The 19,977-nt window shown below is 38.8% G+C and overlaps 1 protein-coding gene across 19 annotated transcripts in view; it reads right to left on the bottom strand.

Annotated features, from left to right (window-relative positions):
- Positions 1-19,977, bottom strand: part of RBMS3 (RNA binding motif single stranded interacting protein 3) — a gene marked incomplete at both ends in the record, with an annotated part of 935,783 nt that overhangs the window by 210,563 nt on the left and 705,243 nt on the right. For all 19 annotated transcript variants that reach the window (XM_081105840.1, XM_081105826.1, XM_081105837.1 and 16 more), the window contains one exon: positions 6,111-6,190. In XM_081105840.1, the coding sequence (XP_080961966.1) occupies positions 6,111-6,190 (80 nt within the window). The remainder of the gene's footprint in view (positions 1-6,110; positions 6,191-19,977) is intronic.

The following is a 19,977-nucleotide window of genomic DNA, read 5'->3' as shown; positions in this document are numbered from 1 at the left end:
CCCCCGATATGTGTTTCATGATTGCTGCTGTAAAAAAAAAAATCATGAAAATAATATATTTGGTCCATGAAATTCATTTCACTGCTTTAGCTGGGTCTACCTTCCTCTATGGTCAAACGTTTTAAATCAAAATGTTCCCCATCACCATTCCTGGAACATCTCAATGTCAGTTCCCCCACATCAGAGCCTGGGACAAAGTAGTTTAATTGGGAGCTGATGTCAGGAAGCAGATATGATAGAAAAGTAAAAGAAAGGGGTTGAGGGGAGAAAGAAAAGCCAATAAAAAGGTGCCTCATTGAACCTGTTAGGACTATGGGTGACCCCCTAAGGAACCCTGTTGATTGTAACTCACAGTTGTCCCTCCAAAGGACGAGAGGCCCAATCTTACACAGTGACTCCCATGTCCATTGATTGGGGGTTGTCTCAGGGAATGGATAACTCCACCAGAGTTTGCAAAAATCCTATGTCAGGTTGAACAAGCTTTTAAATAGAGGTAGGAAAGTGGAGAGAATCATGGATGCTTGCGATGGGACCCTTCCAGGGTAGTGGAGACTGCCCATCTCCTCTGCAGCTGCAATCACAGGTGGGAAGAGGACAGGGAGCACCCAGCACAAAACCCGATTCAATCATTTCTAATCGGAAGCTGATTCCCTAGACCTTCTGTTTCTGGATTTTCCTTCTCATTTAGAAATGTAATAATCTCTCCCTCCCTTCCCCCTTATTTAATCAGTTCCTAACTCATAACGTGTTTACCTTTACAATATCAGGTGTGTGTCTCCATCAGAAGGTTTAGAAATGACTGGCCAAGTCCATGTTCATAGAATTCCCATAGATTCTAACACTACTGACCATGGAATTATCAGGCTGCTTGTAAAGTTCATTGATAGTATTCCAACAGTGCTTCATGAGTCAACTATGTGTTTGGTGCAAGGAGTAATCTAGAAGGCATCACTAACATTATAGAGGAGAGGCTTTAGGAAAAGTAGCTGCTCATTGTCGCAAATGTCCTCTTAATGAGAAATCTGAACTAATACCCAGTTAGGGACTGTAGTATTTGCAAAGTTTATTATGTAAATTATGTTTTAGTTTCACAAAGATGGGAAAGCCAGCATTAGACAGTGTGCTTCTCAGTAGAACAATAAAGGAATATTTTTGCTAACCTGTACCATAATATTTTTCTGTTTGCTGCCTCTTACTCAGCTCTCAGATACAGTTACATTTGTGGACTTAACAGACTGATACCACAGAGGAATACTCTGGTTGTGAGGGTCTGCAACATTTTCCACTGATAAAAATGTATAAATCTATTGCTCAAATACTCAGAATTTTGAACCATGTCTCTAAACATAAATTTTATATAAGTATATTATTGACATTTTACTCTGGGGGACAATTTAAATTTAACAAACATTTTCTTTGTTCATTTTCCTTAAAAAATTATCATATTTTAAATATTTTTCTTCTCTTGCGCTCATGACATATACTACATATCCACAATCATATACATTTCTTATTTATATAAACACACAATAGCAAAATTATATCAAAGTATCAAGAAGGCACACGGTTTTATACTAATTAGAAAAATATGATTCCTGTGTCACTTAATTATCTGTCCAAATTCTGTTGATCACAGGATTGGTTAAAATTGAAAAGATTTCTGAATGTGTTGATCTTTCTCTCACTCTTCCCTACTTCTTGGAGTTCATTTGGGATTAGAAATAATTACCCGAAGGATAAGAAAATTATACTAACAGAGAGTTATACCATTTTCTTCTAGAAAGACTGCTCCCTAATAGGAACATGTGCTTACAGGCAAAAGTCTAGTTTGAGAGGAAAACGTGACTTATTTCTCTACAAACTAGCCTGCACGTTCTCTTCATCAATACATGCCCTAACATGCGGAAGCCTTTTCCACATGGTGCATCACTCTGCTCTGGGGGCTCTTTGAAAGTGAGCCTTTCAAGTTCATGCCCTACAGATCCCTGAAGTGTCTGGGAACTTACCCCTTGCTTTTGGTTTGAAAATGGAGCGCTTTGGGGCTGCACAGCATTACCGAGCAATTCATTACAGGACAAAGAAATGTCTGGGGTTAGGCAGGCAAGCGACTAATGGTCCTTCATTTTGTCCAGAAAACATCAAGATCGATATGTGGGACATGCAACATTTATGGAACACTATGTTTGCGTTTCCCTCTAGGGAAAGGAGAACATGCTGGATGGTCTCTTTCTGAGGATGGCTACAATGATCGACGGTGCTTAGTACTCATCTTCGGCGTCTTCTTCCCATCTGCTAGTAGCAACATAGCCACCTGATCTTTGTTAATTTCCTGATTGTATATATATATAAAATATATATATATCAGAATTCAAATAATTTTATTTTTGGCAGGTATATTTAGCTTCATTGATTGAAATAACCAAAATCTTGGGATAACATTATAAATCAAAATGAACAGAGCTAGTTCTGAGACGCTCTAATAGGCATTAATGATCCATGATGCACTCATTAAAATTAGATCTTTTACGAACAAACAAAAGGATCCCAGAGAAAGAGAAAATAAGTCAAAAGAAGCATCTACACAGGTTGCTTCCAACTCACATAATCTGTCAGCAAGGAAAACTCAATATCATCATGAAATCTGTCTAATGAATAAATTGTTCCTAGAATAATGCAAATCAAAATGGAGACAGCAATATAAATGTAGTCCCGGTTACATGTCCTTAACTATGATGTTTTTATAATTGGAAAATCAGAGCAATGTCAAAATTTTGGGTTGAAGTTATTTTTTCCTGGTTCTTTCACAGAAATGACACAGTAGAGGATTGGGAAACTAGATAATCTTTGGAGGGGAAAAAACTAACTTTGCATCTCCTTTAAGAGGAATCATTGTCAAAGTGACAGGAGCCAAAATGACAATATGTTTGCTCAATGACATGTGCACATGTTCCCAAGTCATTCCTGAATGGAGAAGTAAATAATGCGAATTTGGCCCCATTGTTCTCTACTTGTTTAAAGGAAGGTTAAAAGCAGGGCTCTAGTATGAGAAGATAACTGACTTAACATGAAATCTTTTCAACAGCTTTTACAGGGCCTGAGAACCTCAGGTCATTGTTGTATCACTGTGGGTCCCTCAATCACACAGCCTTAAAGCATTATATTGAAACCATCAATGCGAGTTCTATAAAGCCACAAACTTCTGAATTTAAAGATGTCAAATCTTGAGAATGTGGAAGCCCGGGTTTTTAAAATAACTTTTTTGAATTCTATTTTAGTTGCAGGCAGGTCGGATCAATTGTAGTTGGTTTTAATTAGGATGCCCAGAAGCCACAATCGTATTGAAAAAGTTAGGAAATCAGCCACTCCTTTTGAAAAGATCAAAGCAATGGCTTCCAATCTGATATCAGAGCTCTCAGTGACATCCCACTCAATTTTCAACATGGAATAGATAACTGGATTAAGCTGGGAGTTACTGTATATAAGATTTCAACCTTCTACAACAAATAAGCAATGAGGACAAATAAAGGCAAACTGCACACACCTAAATTTGGTTAGACCTGTCTTGACTTACTAAATGTGCCCAATGAGGGCACTTTACTATTGTGTCTTCCAAAATACACACATCTTGCATGCTGTCCTGTTTTATTAACACCAAATTGAAATATCAAAGATTAAATACCTTCTGTTAGCCTTTATTAAACTCTGAACTCCAATTTGCATGAATAAGCAAATTCAAATACCAATTATGATCAATACTGTACATTTCATCCTATTAAGGTTGAGTGCAAATATCAGAAGCATAAAGATATATCGCCAAGATTTTTATAACTGAGAACAATTATTTCGCCTCTCATGTTCCCATGAGATAAAAGTGGAGAGAAACTCATAACTAAGTTCTTGCTATTCACAATGTTTCCATTGGGTGTAGCTATGATATTAGATAGGTTGATATCAGAGCCTGCATATTCAGGAAGAATGCCCAGACATTTGGAGATTTTTAGTGATTCTCTTTGTCTTTAGCATTCAGTTGTGTTAGTCAGCTTTACATTTTATGGGGAATGCAAATCAAACAGTTCCAAATCAATCAAGTCAATAAGTATTTCAGTGTCTTTTTCTGAAAAGGAAGAAACCTTAAAAAAAAAACACCTGATACCTGTATTAAAACTTAAGAATACTTTCTATATACTTTGTTCATTCTTAATTTTTTAGATAGCCATATAATTCACACCTTCTATATGGATAGGCCTCTTTTGGATGAAAAGGGATAAATACAGCAAAAATCCTCTAACAGTACAACTCCTTTCTTCAATGATGGGTCTGAGCATAGTGTCTTAAAGTGCTTTTTTTATGCTAAAATAAAAGATAAATAAAAAGTATGTCTCCTAAAATGCAAGGGCAGCTTACATGCTGAGATGTAAATTGCTAACTCTTTTCTGAACAACACCATATGTCTCAGATAGGTTCCAAATGCAGTCAGTTCTCAAGGGAACATTATGCATGGGAGCGAAGCAGACTGAGGCACAGGCTTCATTGTGTTGATTCTCCGATTAACCAGAGATGCCACTTTGGATTTTGCAGATCATCCAAGTGTCAGTCTGAAGGGCTCTTCTCCTTTCCTGACATCCTCCCCAAACCAACCACTTCACAAAGAACCCTGACCCCTTCACAAAAAATATTTCTCTTTGTTCAAACTTCCTCTTGTATAAACCTCAACATATTTTAAGGAATTAAAATGTTCAACTCCCTGCCCTAACCGGTTTGGCTCAGTGGATAGAGCGTCGGCCCGCAGACTGCAGGGTCCCAGGTTCGATTCCAGTCAAGGGCATGTACCCTGGTTGTGGGCACATCCCCAGTAGGGGGTGCTCAGGAAGCAGCTGATCGATGTTTCTCTCTCATCAATGTTTCTAACTCTGTATCCCTCTCCCTTCCGCTCTGTAAAAAATCAATAAAATATATTTATAATAAATAAATAAGTAAAATGTTCAACCCCTGAACTCTCTAACCATGGATTTGAAGTAATATACATATTAAAAAGACTATAGAAATCCAGTTTACAAAGATCAAAAAGCGGACATCTGTAATACTTTCAACAATAAATACATTTTTAAAAAGACCAAAAGGAAAAATATTGTAAGGCCGAAGAAGTCACATTATTCTGGAGAACCACAAAAAAATAAAAAAGCAACAAATAAACCAACATGCATTAGTCAGATATTTCTTTATTCATTCATTGTAGTTTTTAGCATCTCTGTCAAGTTTTAATGTTTTCATATGGGAGTGAGATATATTTTTAAATGTACTTACCTAATATTAAATACCTCCATATATGCTACTACCAGGTTAAAATCAAATTAAGGCAGGCATTTCTGCTTAAGCTCTGACATGTGATAGGTTCAACTTTTGTATGTTGAGCGTAATTCTTTTTTTAAATGTAATTCTTAATAGTATAAAGTTATATCATCTTACTATATATGGACTTAAGAATTTTGCTTTGGGAAATGAGAAGTGCCCTGGGACAGTCTAGGTTGGTGCTCCTCAATCTCTCTCTGATGAATGGACAATTTTAAGAAATTTTTCAGTATGTCAGTAACTGGTATTTTTGTAAAATATGAACTTATGCACCCAGATGGTATGACAATGTCCATTTGCTATGAAAGCTTCTAAATGCTTATGCTCACTTTCTGTACTCTTCTTGTCATGGACAGGGAAGATATGTTTGGACACTGGCATCAACCTGTGGCCTCTACTGTGCATATCACTATTCAGATATTTATAAAAGAAATCAAGATAATACACCCATATGAATGACAAGAGATATAAACTTCCTTCACTTTGAGTGCATCTTTAACTACTTTTTGCTATATTTTTCTTCTAATTCACTTTAGGGATGAGCAACAGAGATTCAAAAGAAAGGCCATTGAAGAATCACCAAAAAGTGTGTGGCAGTTTTAAGAAAGATGAGTTGCTACATGGTATTAAAAATTATACATTTATGAATGGATCCTCTTCTATCCCAGTGACCCACTAAAGGCCTTAGCATGTACTCATTCTAATCCCAACAAGTAGCCCAGACACTATTGAATCATTACTTAATGGTATGTGGGTCTTACCTGGGATGCCAGGCGGTGTTTTCAGATATTTTCCATTAAAATGTTGAATTACCACTTCACATTTTTCAGTAGACTCCATTCTGGAAAAAGAAGTAAAGGGGGATCATATACTTTTCACAAACTTGTGCATATTCAGGAAAATAAATAAAAACAAAAAGGAAAATGGAAAAGCTCAATTTGTTTTACCAGAATTTGCCAACTGTTACCATGACCACCATGACCAGGTCTACAGGACATCACAAACACATCATTTCTGAGAGAGTATTGCTTATGTGGATGTCTCTGTGCTGAGTCCTCAACCAGAGGCAATACTAAGGCATGATCTTATGTAATCTATACAACGTTTGGCAATTAAATGTGCTCTTGCCTGGCTGGTATAGCTCAGTGGTTGAGCGTGGACCTATGCACCAGGAGGTCATGGATTGGATTCCCGGGTTGTGGCTCAATCCCCAGCAGGGGGCATGCAGGAGGCAGCTGATTGATGATGTTTCTCTCTTACCAATGTTTCTATCAATCTCTCCCTCTCCCTTTCTCTCTCTTTAAAATCAATAAAACATATTTTATAAATGTATTTTTTATTGTTGATAGTATTATAGATATCTCCCATTTTCTCCCCTTCCCCTCCTCCTCCCAGCACCTAACCACCCCCCAGGTCTTCATTACTCTATTGCCCGAGTCCATGGGCTATGTATGTAAGTATATAAATTCTTTGGTTTATCTCTTCTCATTAAAAATATTTTTTAAGAAGTGCTCCATAAATACCTGTTAAATGTCTAAATTAGCAAACTTCATTATGGCTTTTCATATCAGGGAGGGTGCTGAGGCTTAGAGAGGTGAAACACTTGCCAAGAAGTTTAACTGAGACCCATCTGACATCAAAGCCATTCTGTAACTACTAAGCTATCCTGCAGAGGGACTTCACAAAGCCAACTGGTGAGATGTGTTTTATTTCAACCTCTTCCAGCCTAAATAATGGTTAATATAGTAGTGCCGTCATCAGTTTCATGACACTTTCATTGATAACCCATTAGAAAGATACAAAAGAGAATTACTTGGTGTCTGTAACGTGAGAGGAGAATGTAAATACACAGACCTCAGGTGCTGAACTTTCTTCATTTTGAACAGCCCTTGATTTTTTTATACTAGATAACAATGTTCCTAAACTGGGTTTCTTGTGCCAAATTTTGTCATCTCACGTAGAAGCTAATGAATGAACATTTTGAGCTATACCATCATCATTTCAATATTGGCAGAATCACCATATCCTAAGTAGAGTAGTATTGGCAACAATTTTAATAAATTAACTATATCTGGGCTTTATTACTTTATAAAATTGGATGGAAAAGATAAAAAATAAAGGGTTTACTCTGATTAAAGGAAATTAAATCCCACAAACAGCACAGTAGAGACAAAAATTAAAAAAAACAACAACCCAGAACACATCCATATGAAAGGATGTAAGTGAAATGTGTGAAATTTGTCTAAAAGGCAAAGTATAATTTAAATGTTCTGCTCTGTTATGAATATGAGCTTTCTGGGAATGGAGCCCTTTGACACAAGTTGTAAAACTTTTCTACCTCTAAATCTTATATGTGTTTTCAGGATCATATTATTTATAAGACAAGGAAAAAATATGTGAGCAAAAGACAAAGAAGTTATGCATTTATTACAGCTATAGGAACTGAAATGTTGTTTATCAAAATAACACCTATGTTCATCCAATGGTCCAATGGATCAACATAGGTGTTATTTTGATTAACAACAAGAATGAACCGATTTTATGTCCAAATGAAACAAAAAAGAAACTCTTTAATCTTAGTAACATGCAACTTTAAAAGTTAAAAATATAAAGATAGCATTTTGTTAACTGCTTACTCACAATTTCCCCCAAATCAGAAGACATTTGGATTAGAAACACAAGGTGAAACCTTGCTCATTCCAAATATTTTGGAGTAGCTAAGTACAAATTTTCAACTTCCTTAAGTTTTCTTTCTGGTGAATCTTTTATAGTAAGTCCTCCAACTTTTTTTTTTTAAGTAGGAAAGTTCCATTTCTAGGAACAAAAGAATTGTAATTCTGTTCTTTCTCTCTTCCCACAGGATCCACTATCTATTGTCTCTTAGGGAAAATAACCTTCTCTCCTAGTAGAGACATGAATGGGTGAGGAAATGTAAGCCCTTAATGACTACAGATGTTGCTTTATGGAATTTTTATTCCAGGAGAGCTACAGAATAAAAATCTTATGCCCCAGAGTCCCCTTCCCTATTCAGGCTCTCTCTGGGTACCCATCTCAGTAAAAGGCAGTTAAGAATCTAAAGCTTGCTTGCAAGAGTCCTACAAATCAAACCCTTTTTCTTTGTCTTAAAATGACATAGGATTCTGCCCTCGCCAGTTTGGCTCAGTGGAGAGAGCATTGGCCTTCACACTAAAGGGTCCCAGGTTCAATTCTGGTGAAGGGCACATGCCTGGGTTGTGGGCTCCATGCCCAGTGGGGGCCGTGCAGGAGGCAGTGGATCAGTGATTCTCTCTCATCATTGATGTTTCTATCTCTCTCCTCTACCTTCCTCTCTGAAATCAATGAAAATATTTTTAAAAATGACATGGGATTCTAAATGAAGACTAAAACCTAATGGGGTCAGTAAATGTGTGTGTGTGTGTGTGCACTTGTTGATCCTGTATTATGTGTTTTAAGGAATCCAGAGATAGCTAAAGAAGAACGTCAAGTGGCTAACCCACTCGACCGACCTAAAACATTTCTGCCCTGGTTTGAAAGGCTCTGGTTTTCCTTTTTGGATTCTATATATGACCGCCTTTTCTTAAGACTGTTTTACAGCCTCATCAAGCCGGATGGGGGCTGTTTCTAGGAACACAAAGACAGCAGCCTAGATTGTTCACTTCAGCTTCATTCAGATTTAACTAAGTCAATGTCTACAGTGAGGCTTTAGAGACTCTCCTCTCTGAAAGAATAAATGCAATAAAAGTCTGTTTTCTATCGCTGCCGGTGCTTAGTGTCAAACCGTGTTACGCCGCACCACCCAGCAGTGACAATTTCATTTTAATACACGGGGCACATTTTAACAAGGCAAAACAGTCCCAGCAAAGACAGCAAGATCAGAGCTGCCAAGGGGAAGGCTCAGTGTTTCTCATGCATTTTATGTGGGAGCAGAACAAAAGTGAGACCCATGGAGGTGGTGTGGGGGGGGGTGGGGGGGGAGGTGAGGGTTGGGGTGGAGGAGGGGGGTGGAGATTGCATTTGAAAAGCTACCTCTGAAGAATGTGCCCATTTTCTTCTCAAGTTTCACAATTAACCGCTTTGAAATGCCAGCTCAAGCTATCTGCAATCTGGCACACGCTTCAGTTGAAACTGACACTAGCATTATCAAGTGAGTCTGAAAAGGCAGCACGCCAGACAAAGCTGCCTTTACATGTCCCTTTCAGACGGGCCACTGAATCACTACAACCGCATCTATTCTTCCTAGCAGGTACCTGAGCCCCCTCGCGTCCCTCGGAGCAGCTCGCATGCCAGGCCAACCATTCACCCGATGATACATTAATTAGGTTCTTACAAGGCTCTAATCATTGTATAAAGCTTAAGGGTTTTCTGTTAGGTCTGATGTTTAAATATAAACACACATTAAAGGCCCCGGTTGACATTCTTTCTTGTCTCAGTGCCTAGGAACCTGGCTTCCGTCATTCAAAATGCATCACAGAATCGTGATTTTTTTAAACATTCTTTTTTTCAACAGCTATGAAGAGGAGCTAATTTCACAGCCAATACAATTCCCACAGGCAGATGACATCAGCGGAGAGCCCGATCCAATATTAGTAAAATGTTCTGGGTCAGGCTTGACGTGCAGAGGTAAAGAAGTGTTTTTGCAAAAACCATTTGCAGCCCACCTAACTCAAGCCCAACAGAGGACTTCTCAGGGTACGACCTTAAACCAATAAGCGTGATTAACCATGTATTTAAAACAAATCCGCCCTGTCATTTTATTATGCTTAATTAGAGGTTTTCACTATTGCCAAATTTTTGTGGTTTTGCAATCACAGGCTCTGTGCAAATGATCGGCAACTTAGAAACATCCCACACTGCAAGGCAGTCGTCCCTCATTTCGGGTAAGATTTACGCCAAGGGTCAGCATTAAAAGCTTCTTAAAAGTACTGCAATGTGCATGCCTGACATTTTGAAAACAAGTTATGTCATTTACTCCTTAGTCCACTGTAATGGAAGGAATAACTGGGAGTCCCAGGAACAAAGATGAGAGGATGACTTGAGTTTTCTTCTTAGTTTTTGCAATTTGTTTCCTTCCAGCCAGATCCTGGACACCCGAAGGATACGAGTGTCACACATGTCGCATAGTGACGCAGGGTGGTCTCCCTGCTGTCTCCCTTTGCAGAAACCGCGGCACCTGGGTAGTCTTGCTCAGCATTACAACACATCCTCTTAGGAGACAGAGGTGTGGACAATATTTGACTAATGGAAACTCACTCCCGAGTTTGGGAATCATATACCTTTGAAACCAGAAACAGCCTCAGGTAACTTCAACATTATCCAGGTGAAGAAACTAACCCCAGGAGACTGCGGCTAGTGGTTGATCCTGGAATAGAACATGTGTTTCTTGACTTTCAATTCAAGTGGCTTCTTTGGAAGAGATGGAGCTCCCTGGTGGTCTCATGTCATCCTCCTGATTTCCAATATTCATCTTCTTTAATCCGTTCCGAAGCTGGGTGGATCCTGCTAGCTCTATTCCACCGCAGCCGCTACTGACTGGAGCGGTTGTTCGAAAATATGAGATACACCCTGATATGACATGACCAGAAGGGCACTTCACCTCTCTGGTATTCACTCCAAAAGTATGCACATCATATGGATCCTATCATGGAAAAAAAATCAGACAAACCCAGATCTGGAGTCATTCTGCAGAAAACCCGGTTAGTGCTACTCAGGAAAAATTAGGAAACTGAGAAACTGTCACAGAACAGAGCAGACTGGCGAGACCTGACAACTAACTGGAAAATGGTACATTAGACTGGATCCTGGAACAGAAAGAGGATGTCAATGAAAAAAAAAAATGGTGAAATCCAAATAAACCTGGATTTCACCAGCTGGTATAGCTCAGTGGTTGAGCATCGACCTGTGAACCAGGAGGTAGGTCATGGTTCGATTCCCGGTCAGGGCACATGCCCAGGTTGCAGCAGTTAATAGCAATATACCAATGTCAGTTTCTTATTTTGAGAAATATGGCATGGTAATGTAAAGTGTTAATAACAAGTGAAACTGGGTGTGCGGTAGATGAGAACTCTGTATTATCTTTGTAACTTTCTATAAAACCAAACTTATTTCAAAAGAAAAAGCTTATTTAATAATGGCTGCACATTAAAATTATCAGGACACTATTTTTAAAAATAGCAATGTCTGGGCCCCAACTCAAGATATGCTGACTTAATTGGCTTGGCATGAAGGCTAGGTACATATTTTTCAAAGCTACCTAGGTGATTTCAGAGTGCAGCCAGGGTTAAAAGCCACTAACTGGAGTTCTATGTCAGGTGTCCCAAACTGGAAATTGTGGGCCAAATCCAGCCTTCTGGGATGTTTTCTTTGGACTGCAAAGAGTTTTTGGAAAATCTGAAATACTTGTCAAAATTTTAAATTGGAAGACTTCTCATAAATCGAATTTCTGATTTCTCTTAAAAATGAGATGATTTGACCCATGTTTTTTTTTTTTTTAATATGGCAAGTATGGTGTAATAAAAATACATTTGGTTTTTGGCCTAGTCCCTGTCACAGAACTGTTAAATCCCTTGGAATTTCCTGAGTAATAGGAATGTTTTTTTTGTTCTTCACAATAAGCCCCTTTTGATCATATCTGAGTTTATGTTAATGAAATGACTCAAGTTGGGACCCCTAGAAAGATTCAGGATGAGGCCAGTCACTAGAAAGACCAAGTGATCAGAAGTTTTCAGCTTTCAATTCCACCCTCCAACCTCTGGAGGGACTGGAGAGGAGCTGGAGATGGATCGCTACCAACTATGGCCAATAATTTAATCAATGAAACCTCCATAAAAACCATTGAAGGACAGGTTTCAGGAGCTTCTGGATTGATTAACACATTGATGTTCTGGGAAGGTGGTATGCCTAGAAAGGGCAGGGAAGCTCTTAGGCATCCCCATGCCTCCGTTGCCTGTGCATCTCTTTTGGCTGTTCCTGAGTTGTATCCTTTATAATGTACCGGTATACATACATGAAGTGTTTTTGGGAGTTCTCTTGTTTGCTCCAGTGAATTCTCAAATCTGAGGGGGATCATGGGAAGCCCTGAATTTGCAGTTGGCCTGGTAGAAGTGTGGGTAGCCCAGGGACAGTTTTGTGAGACTAAGCCCTTAAACCTGTGGAGTCTGACGATAACTCCGGGTAGAGTCAGAACTGAATTGAATTGTTGCACTCCCAGTTATGGTCAGAGAATTGGAGAATTGTGGGAAAATGACACATATTTGGTATCAGAAAAAAAAGACATCACAGCCACCACGGCCTAGAGTTGAGCAGTTGTCTCCTTTACAGAGAGCCAGTCCGCCATCATTCCTACCAACCTGTATCATGTGCCAATCCCACGGCAAGAAGCAGATGCTAGCTATTGCTGACCTTGCACTATTTTTTTTTTTTTTCATGATGGAGTCAAGAGGGGGTAAAAGTTCGCTTATCCATGTGTACTTGTGTTTTTCATTTACCTCTTCTCATATGTCTTCTCTGCTCTGTTCTATGCCCCAAAGAAGTGAGCTTTCTATGGATGGTATCATCTTGCTCCCTTATCCGATGGCATTTCATTGGGGACTTAGGGAAAGTAGAGAGAATGTGACCAGCTCTTTCTCATTCTCTCTGCTTTGGCACTTGCCTCTCTGGCAGGAGCTGTATCCCTCTCTCTCTATGGCTCATCCAGGCAGCCCCTGCTCCAAAGCACGGGGTCTCACTGGGCTCTGGAAACACTCCTCCTCTTGCTGTCAGCTCTCATGGTGGTACAGGCTTCCTCCTGCTGCTCATCTCTGAGTGTCTTAATATTCCTTTGACAGTTCCCTTAACTCTGCCCACACTTCTGTAAATACTCCTTTTATTCTAGTCTCTTCAGTTGAACCATTTGGGGCAAAATTCTGTTTCCAGCCCACACTCTGATGGCTACATCATAAAACTATCAATAATCATGAAACAACATTATCCCGCAGGCTGTGTGTTTCAAGAAAATATGTAAGGGAGGAAAGTTTCTTACACTCAATAAAGGAGCCACTTCTCTCTCTAGCTTAGATTACTGCCTGCCTGAGTTGACACATCCTTACCTAGATACATCATAAGCTAAATTTCTCTTTTAACCATAAGTTCATGCTTTCAAAAAGAATTTGGGTACAGAAATAGGAGAAACTTAAATTTGAAAAATTAAAGCTGAGATAAGGAAAGAAACCAATGAGAAAGCCTGCCATTAAAGGCACTGGAATGCATCATCACTTTTAATCAGTCTTTTGAGCTGCAATCATATTCCAGTCCTAGATATTGTTAGAGATTACATCTCTTTTCTTTCCTCTATGATCTAACAACTTTGCCTTTCTTCTGCTGCCCAAATATGTGAACTTGGCCTCACCATGGATCTTTTGTTCCCTTTTTCCTTTGCCAAAGATGCTCTCTTCACTCCCCAACCCCACCAAGAGACTCTCCTGGCTGGTTCCTCTTTATCATTTGCATCTTAGTTTAAATGCTCTCTCCTCAGGGGGCTCTCCTGTCCCTGACTTCAGCCTCTGATTCTGCCATATTCTCCACTGCACCCCTATGTTTTATTCTGTTTTCATGTATCTTCAATTATTTGATATTTTAGTATTTGTTTGATTGCATGCTGTTGGTCTCGATTCAGTACAATATCCACCTATGAAAGCAGATATTTATCTTTTGTGTACACCTCTGAATTACTGCATCTAGAATAATTACCGGCATATTAGCAGTGCACAAGACATATTTATCAGATGACCTGAATGAATATAAATGAATGAATATGTCTTATATATCAGGAAAGGAGGCTCAGAGAGATTAAATAACTAGTGCTAGAACACAGATAGGACGTACAGAATTAAGATGAAAGCTCAGTTGTTTCTGACCCATAGACCTGTGTTCATAACCACACAGAAAGTAGATGGGTCCAACTCACAGGAAACTGAGAATGTAAGAAAGATACTCAATAAAGAGACTGACACTAGTAGTCCAAACGATATGTCCAAGTTCCTCCTCTTTATTGGCTGGAAGCAGACAGCCTACTTCAAAGGCACACAGCTTTTGGATGGCCCAAGAGTCCCTGCCATGTTTTGTGCTTAGAGCAGGGAGAGCAAAGAGATCTTACAGGTCCAGAGCACACTGAATGGCCACCTCTTCCAATCTAGGGCAACAGAGTTCTCCCATTTCAGTTTCTCATGGGTAAGTCATATTCAGAACCCCCTCCCATTCTACAGAGGCAGGTCATTTCAATTTCATAATCACAAAACAATAACATACTAGTATGTTTTCCTTCCCTCTTTAAACATATCCACTGAGCCAAACCAGCAAGGGCTAGACAGTCATTTTAAAGAAGCGCATATTGCCCAATAAAAAAGTTTTGGCAATTTGCTTTATAATTTTTAAAATTCCTATATTTTCATTATATTTATTCTGAACCAGAGTTCTCATTTTATCTCGCCAGCTGAGGAAAGATAGGGAGCAAGCAGATCAGGCAGTAAATGGCAAATCAATTAAATTTTAATGATATTCATAGTTATAAGAATACAAATAATTTTTTAATCCTCTATTTATATTGATTTTCAATAATCTGGCTGATATTTGTCTGCCTGTAACCATAACTGATATATTTTTTTTTTTACTTTGTGAAAAGAAGAATTGAAATTATTTGGAAAACTTGCTCATTTGGTTAAGAGAATTGAGACATAGGGCTTCCTCTGTGTTAAAAGTCATTCAAACAAAAACTCCATGAGAATCAAATTAAAAGCACTGGAGAGGGGCGGGAAATACTACAAATACAAAGGTCTCTGTGCTCAGCAGTCTCTCACGCTCTTTAGCTCACCAGGGGACAGTAAATGCACTTCTTAAAGAGGTTCTATGTTCCCAGATGTTGAAGCTGGATGGGGAGTACTTACCCCCCATCCCTTCTCTGCTTTGGGTCCTGCTTTACCAGCCTCTCATAATACTTGTTCAATGTGATTTTTGTTAGACAAACGGTCTCATGTTTCTGGGAATGGGAAATGGATAAGACGAACAGACAGTCCCGTCCCTCCAGGCCAGGACTGATTTATGCTCTAATCCACACCCTCTAAGGCAAGGGAGTCTGTGGGCACCCACCAGCCCTGCAGTAGTGGTCTGTCTGACTATCAGCATTCCCACCATAAACTTCTGTTTTTAGAGGTTTATGACTTGGCTATGAAATGCTGCCTGAAGGGGGGGTGGGTCGTACTGAATTGGTTTAAGTTACAAGAGAGTTAAAAACATAAAAAATAAAATAAAAAGTCTGTAATTTCAGACACTATCTAGTGCTTCTGGAACTTCGGAAAGCCTGTAATTGTGCTGTCTGTGCGCCCTACTGGCATTCACATCAGTGCTTTGAAGTTCAGTGTTTTAAATATAAAATGAAGATTCTACTACCTTTACTTTGAAGAGATGGTTATCAAAGAAGATTAATGTGCAGCTTTAGGGTAAGATAATAATGTGGGGTTTTCTTTCTAGTCAAAACAATTCGAGGATCTCTTACACACGAATCAAGGACCACATCTGGTGGATGGAAGTGACCAGTGGTAATATTCAAACTGAAGCCTGATGAAAAAATGATTCAGGCTTCATGAATTGAGGTGGTAAAAAATACAAGAGCTATGTACAATTCACTACCACATTAAAGGCTAGCTGTTCTCCCAATTATGATTCATTTAATAATGCCAGTGGCACTGTGAACTTTTGGAGGAAGAAATAATTTGTGAACCAAGAATAGTTGGGCTAATGCTACTGTTGATTTTTCTAATGTCTCAAAATTGGTTTTTCCTGAAATGCTATCTCTCTGCATATTGCTTTAGTAAAAAAACAAACAAAACAAAAAAACAAACCCACAAAGAACTTAAAGTGATTTCATTGGTTCATTATCAAAAATTTAGCAGGGGGGCAGTTATGTATCAGACTCCATTCTAGGTTCTAGGAAAGATACTAAGAAATATAAGGCTCAGTCTCTCCCTAGAGGAACAGGGAGAGAGATGGCTTCATGGTGAGTATTCTTGGAGAAAGTGGGACAGTGTGATAGGGGCGTCAACAGGAATCCACTCCATCTGGAAAAAATCTCTAAGAATGAGGTCCAGCAATCTGAGTTTTTACAGCGCCTCCTGATGATTCTGAGAACCTATGCCCTTAGGCTCTCAAGTTTTAGAGAGCATCAGAGACACCTGAAGTGCTTGTTAAAACCCACTGCTGCACCCCACCCACCCCCCACTCATTGCTGATGCAGTCTGAGGTGGGGCTCAAGCATGTGCATTTCTACAATTTCCCAGGGAGTGCTGCTGTCCTAGAAACAACACTTTGAGAACCATTGTCCCAAGGCATCCATTACATGTAATCCATTGTCTTCTCTGACTCGCTATAGCTATGTACTATCCTTGGACGAATTCAGAAATTGTGACTCAAAGTATTTCTGTTTTGTGGTTCAGAAAGTGAGCTTCTAATAAGAAAGGCTGAGGAGGAAAAAGACAGTATTTTAAAAGCCGGAAATGTGTGCAAGAGTTCATTTGTGTATGATCAAGTTAGTTAAAGCAGTAGCTGCAATTGTTTGAGAAAATGCAGAGCACATATTGAAGTGTGAGGAAGTAGGAATTTGGGCAGGTCTATTTACATACGCAATAGCCAAAATTCTTTTCTCATTCCCTCCAATTGGTAAATCACATGGGATCCTGCTTCTTGAAATTTCAGGCCTAAGATAATGGAGAATGAAATACTTATTTTGTTTCAGCTTCCTGGCTTCTTACAAGAGAGGCAAGCCAGATTTTTCTTGAGATTTCTTAGACATGAGAAATCATGGGCTTGCTTTGAACCTAAGATTTCCTTTTCAATCCACATGCCACTTTCCGAAACTGGAAAATGCACAACTTAGAGTCCAGAGACCTATGTTTCAGTATTGAAATGTGACCAATAATTCATATTTAGAGCTCAAAGTTTTAAAATTCATTGCTTGGAATTTAGTCATTCAAAACCTTCATAGAAAGGTAATTATGCAATCTACCATTCACCCATCTATCCATCCAACAATAAAAAAGAAAATTTGACTTCAGTAAATGTACAATCCAGTGGGTGAAGGAATAAACTAGTGAATTCATTATGATTGTGATAAATTTATTTTTAAAAAGACAACAAGAAGACACAACTTTGACAAAAACTGTAACATGAGAACCTAACTTTGTCTGTAGGCTAGAGCTGGAAATCAGTGAAGTTTTCTTTAAAGAAAAGACATTTAAGCCTATATTTGAAGGGTGAGTAGGCAGAAACTAGAGGAAGAGTCACATATAATAGTGGAGAAGGGCAGCTTATGTCTAGGAAGAGAGGCAGGAAGACAGGCTAGAAAGATGAGCCATGTCGGAGATAATGATGTCAGGGATAATGATGTCTGAGGTCTGAATTCAGTTACTCAGGCCATGTGGAAAGGAAGTCAGCAGGCCTCTGACATGATCAGATTTGCATTTTTAAAGAATCTCTAATGACATCTAAATTCAAAATGCACATAAAAACTGAGAGGATACATTCAGAGAAGATAAAATAATAATTTAAAATTCCCATCCTCATTCAGTTTCTATAAAGAAAAAAAAAATACAGATTTTACCATTTCATGACAACACATACTGTGATTATAATTTTACCACTTACAGTGTGCATCGCTCGGTTCTGCACATAAGGAAAATATTCTTCATTTTAAGCAGGCTCAACATGAGCAGAGAAGATACAGATGAGAGAAATGAACAGCCCAATCTTTATGTCATGAGCTAAATTGTGTCCCATGCTCAAATTCACAGGATGGAATCCTCACCCTTTACAGGATGTGACTGCATTTAGAGACAGGGCCTTTAAAGGAGTCCTTAAATTAACATGAGGTCAGATGGGTGGGTCCTAACCCAATCTCTACTTAAGAGGAGATTAGGACTCAAAGCAAAAGGAAGGCCAGCTGAAGACACTGGGAGAAGAAGGCCAACTATAAAACAAGGAGGAGAAACCAGACCTGCTGACATCATTATCTTGGATTTCTAGCCTCTAGAATTGTGAGAAAATGTATTTATTTTGTCTAAGCCACCCAGTCTGTTTGTATTTTGTCCTGGCAGCCCTAACAAACTAATATACTTAGTACAAAAAAAAAAAATCCTTTGTTAAAAAAAATCACCATAGATATTCTTAGAAAGTATGTTCTGTTGATTTGAAAAATGTTCATTTCTCAGCAGGAGTACAAATGAAGGAGAAATTAATTTTCTAAATAGAGTTTTTTGGGGTGTGAGAGGTGGGGGTGAACCAAAGGAATGTGCTTGCTGTGTGAAGCATAACAGTGATTACAGTGAACTCCCACACTGGTCAGACTTCCAACTGCAGGTCGTGCACTATCCAAGAATGACTACATTGGCAAAGCAGAGCTAATCACACCACTTCTGCTTTGACCATGAAAACCAACAGTTAACAGTGTTCTGAAAACTGAAATGTTTCATGCATACATTCAAGTCAGGGAGACTTTCCTCATTTTGCCCAATTCTCTTCAAAATCATCAAACAAGTACCTTGCATACATCTACTGGTCTGCTATGTGTAGAACACTGAGGAATATAAAGAATTTAAAGGCATGGTCCATGACCTCTGGGAAGTCAAGACAGAAATCAATTAACATTTACATTTACAATTTGCTATCTTTCTTTTTTTTTTTTAACTTTTTATTGATTTCAGAGAGAAGGGATAGGGAGAGAGAGATAGACACATCAATGACGAGAGAGAATCATTGATTGACTGCCTCCTGGATGCCCACATTGGGGATTGAACCTGCAACCCGGGCATGCGCCCCGACCTGGAATCAAACCGTGACCTCCTGGTTCATAGGTCAATTCTCAACCACTGAGCCATGCTGGCCAGGCTGCTATCTTTCTTTAAAAATATATTATTGACAGTATTGCAAATGTCTCCCATTTTGCTCGTCTCCACCTGGCCCCCATCCCACCCCAGGCCTTCACCACACTATTGTATGTGTCCATGGGCTATGCATATAAGTACATATGTCCTTTGATTAATCTCTTCCTGTCCCCCCACAGCCCTCCCTCCTGAGATCTGTCAGTCTGTTCCATGCATTCATGCTTTGGGCGTATTTTGTTTGCCAGTTTATTTAGTTCATTAGATTCCACATGTATGTGAGATCATGTGATATTTGTCCATACTACCCAAAGCAATTTATAGATTGAATGCAATCCCTATTAAAATACCAATGGCATATTTCACAGATTTAAAACAAATATTCTAAGAATTTATATGGAACCAAAAAAGACACTGAATATCCTCGGCAATATTAAGATGAACAAAGTAGGAGGGATCATAATATCAGATAACAAACTATACTACAAAATCATTGTAATAAAAACTGCCTGATATTGGCATAAGAAAGGGATATAGACTAATGGAAAGAACAGAGAACCCAGAAATTAACCCATACCATATGGTCAACTAATATTTGATAAAGGAGGCAAGAGCATACAATGGAATAGAGATAGTCTCTTCAATAAATGGTGCTTGAAAACTGGCCAGGTACGTGCAAATAAATGAAACTAGACCACCAACTTACACTATACACAAAAATAAAATC

This window comes from Myotis nattereri, assembly GCF_964212035.1.
Source record: "Myotis nattereri genome assembly, chromosome: 14".
NCBI lineage: Eukaryota > Metazoa > Chordata > Mammalia > Chiroptera > Vespertilionidae > Myotis > Myotis nattereri.
Note: the sequence above shows the minus strand (reverse complement) of the source record. Positions and strands in the feature narration are given on the sequence as shown.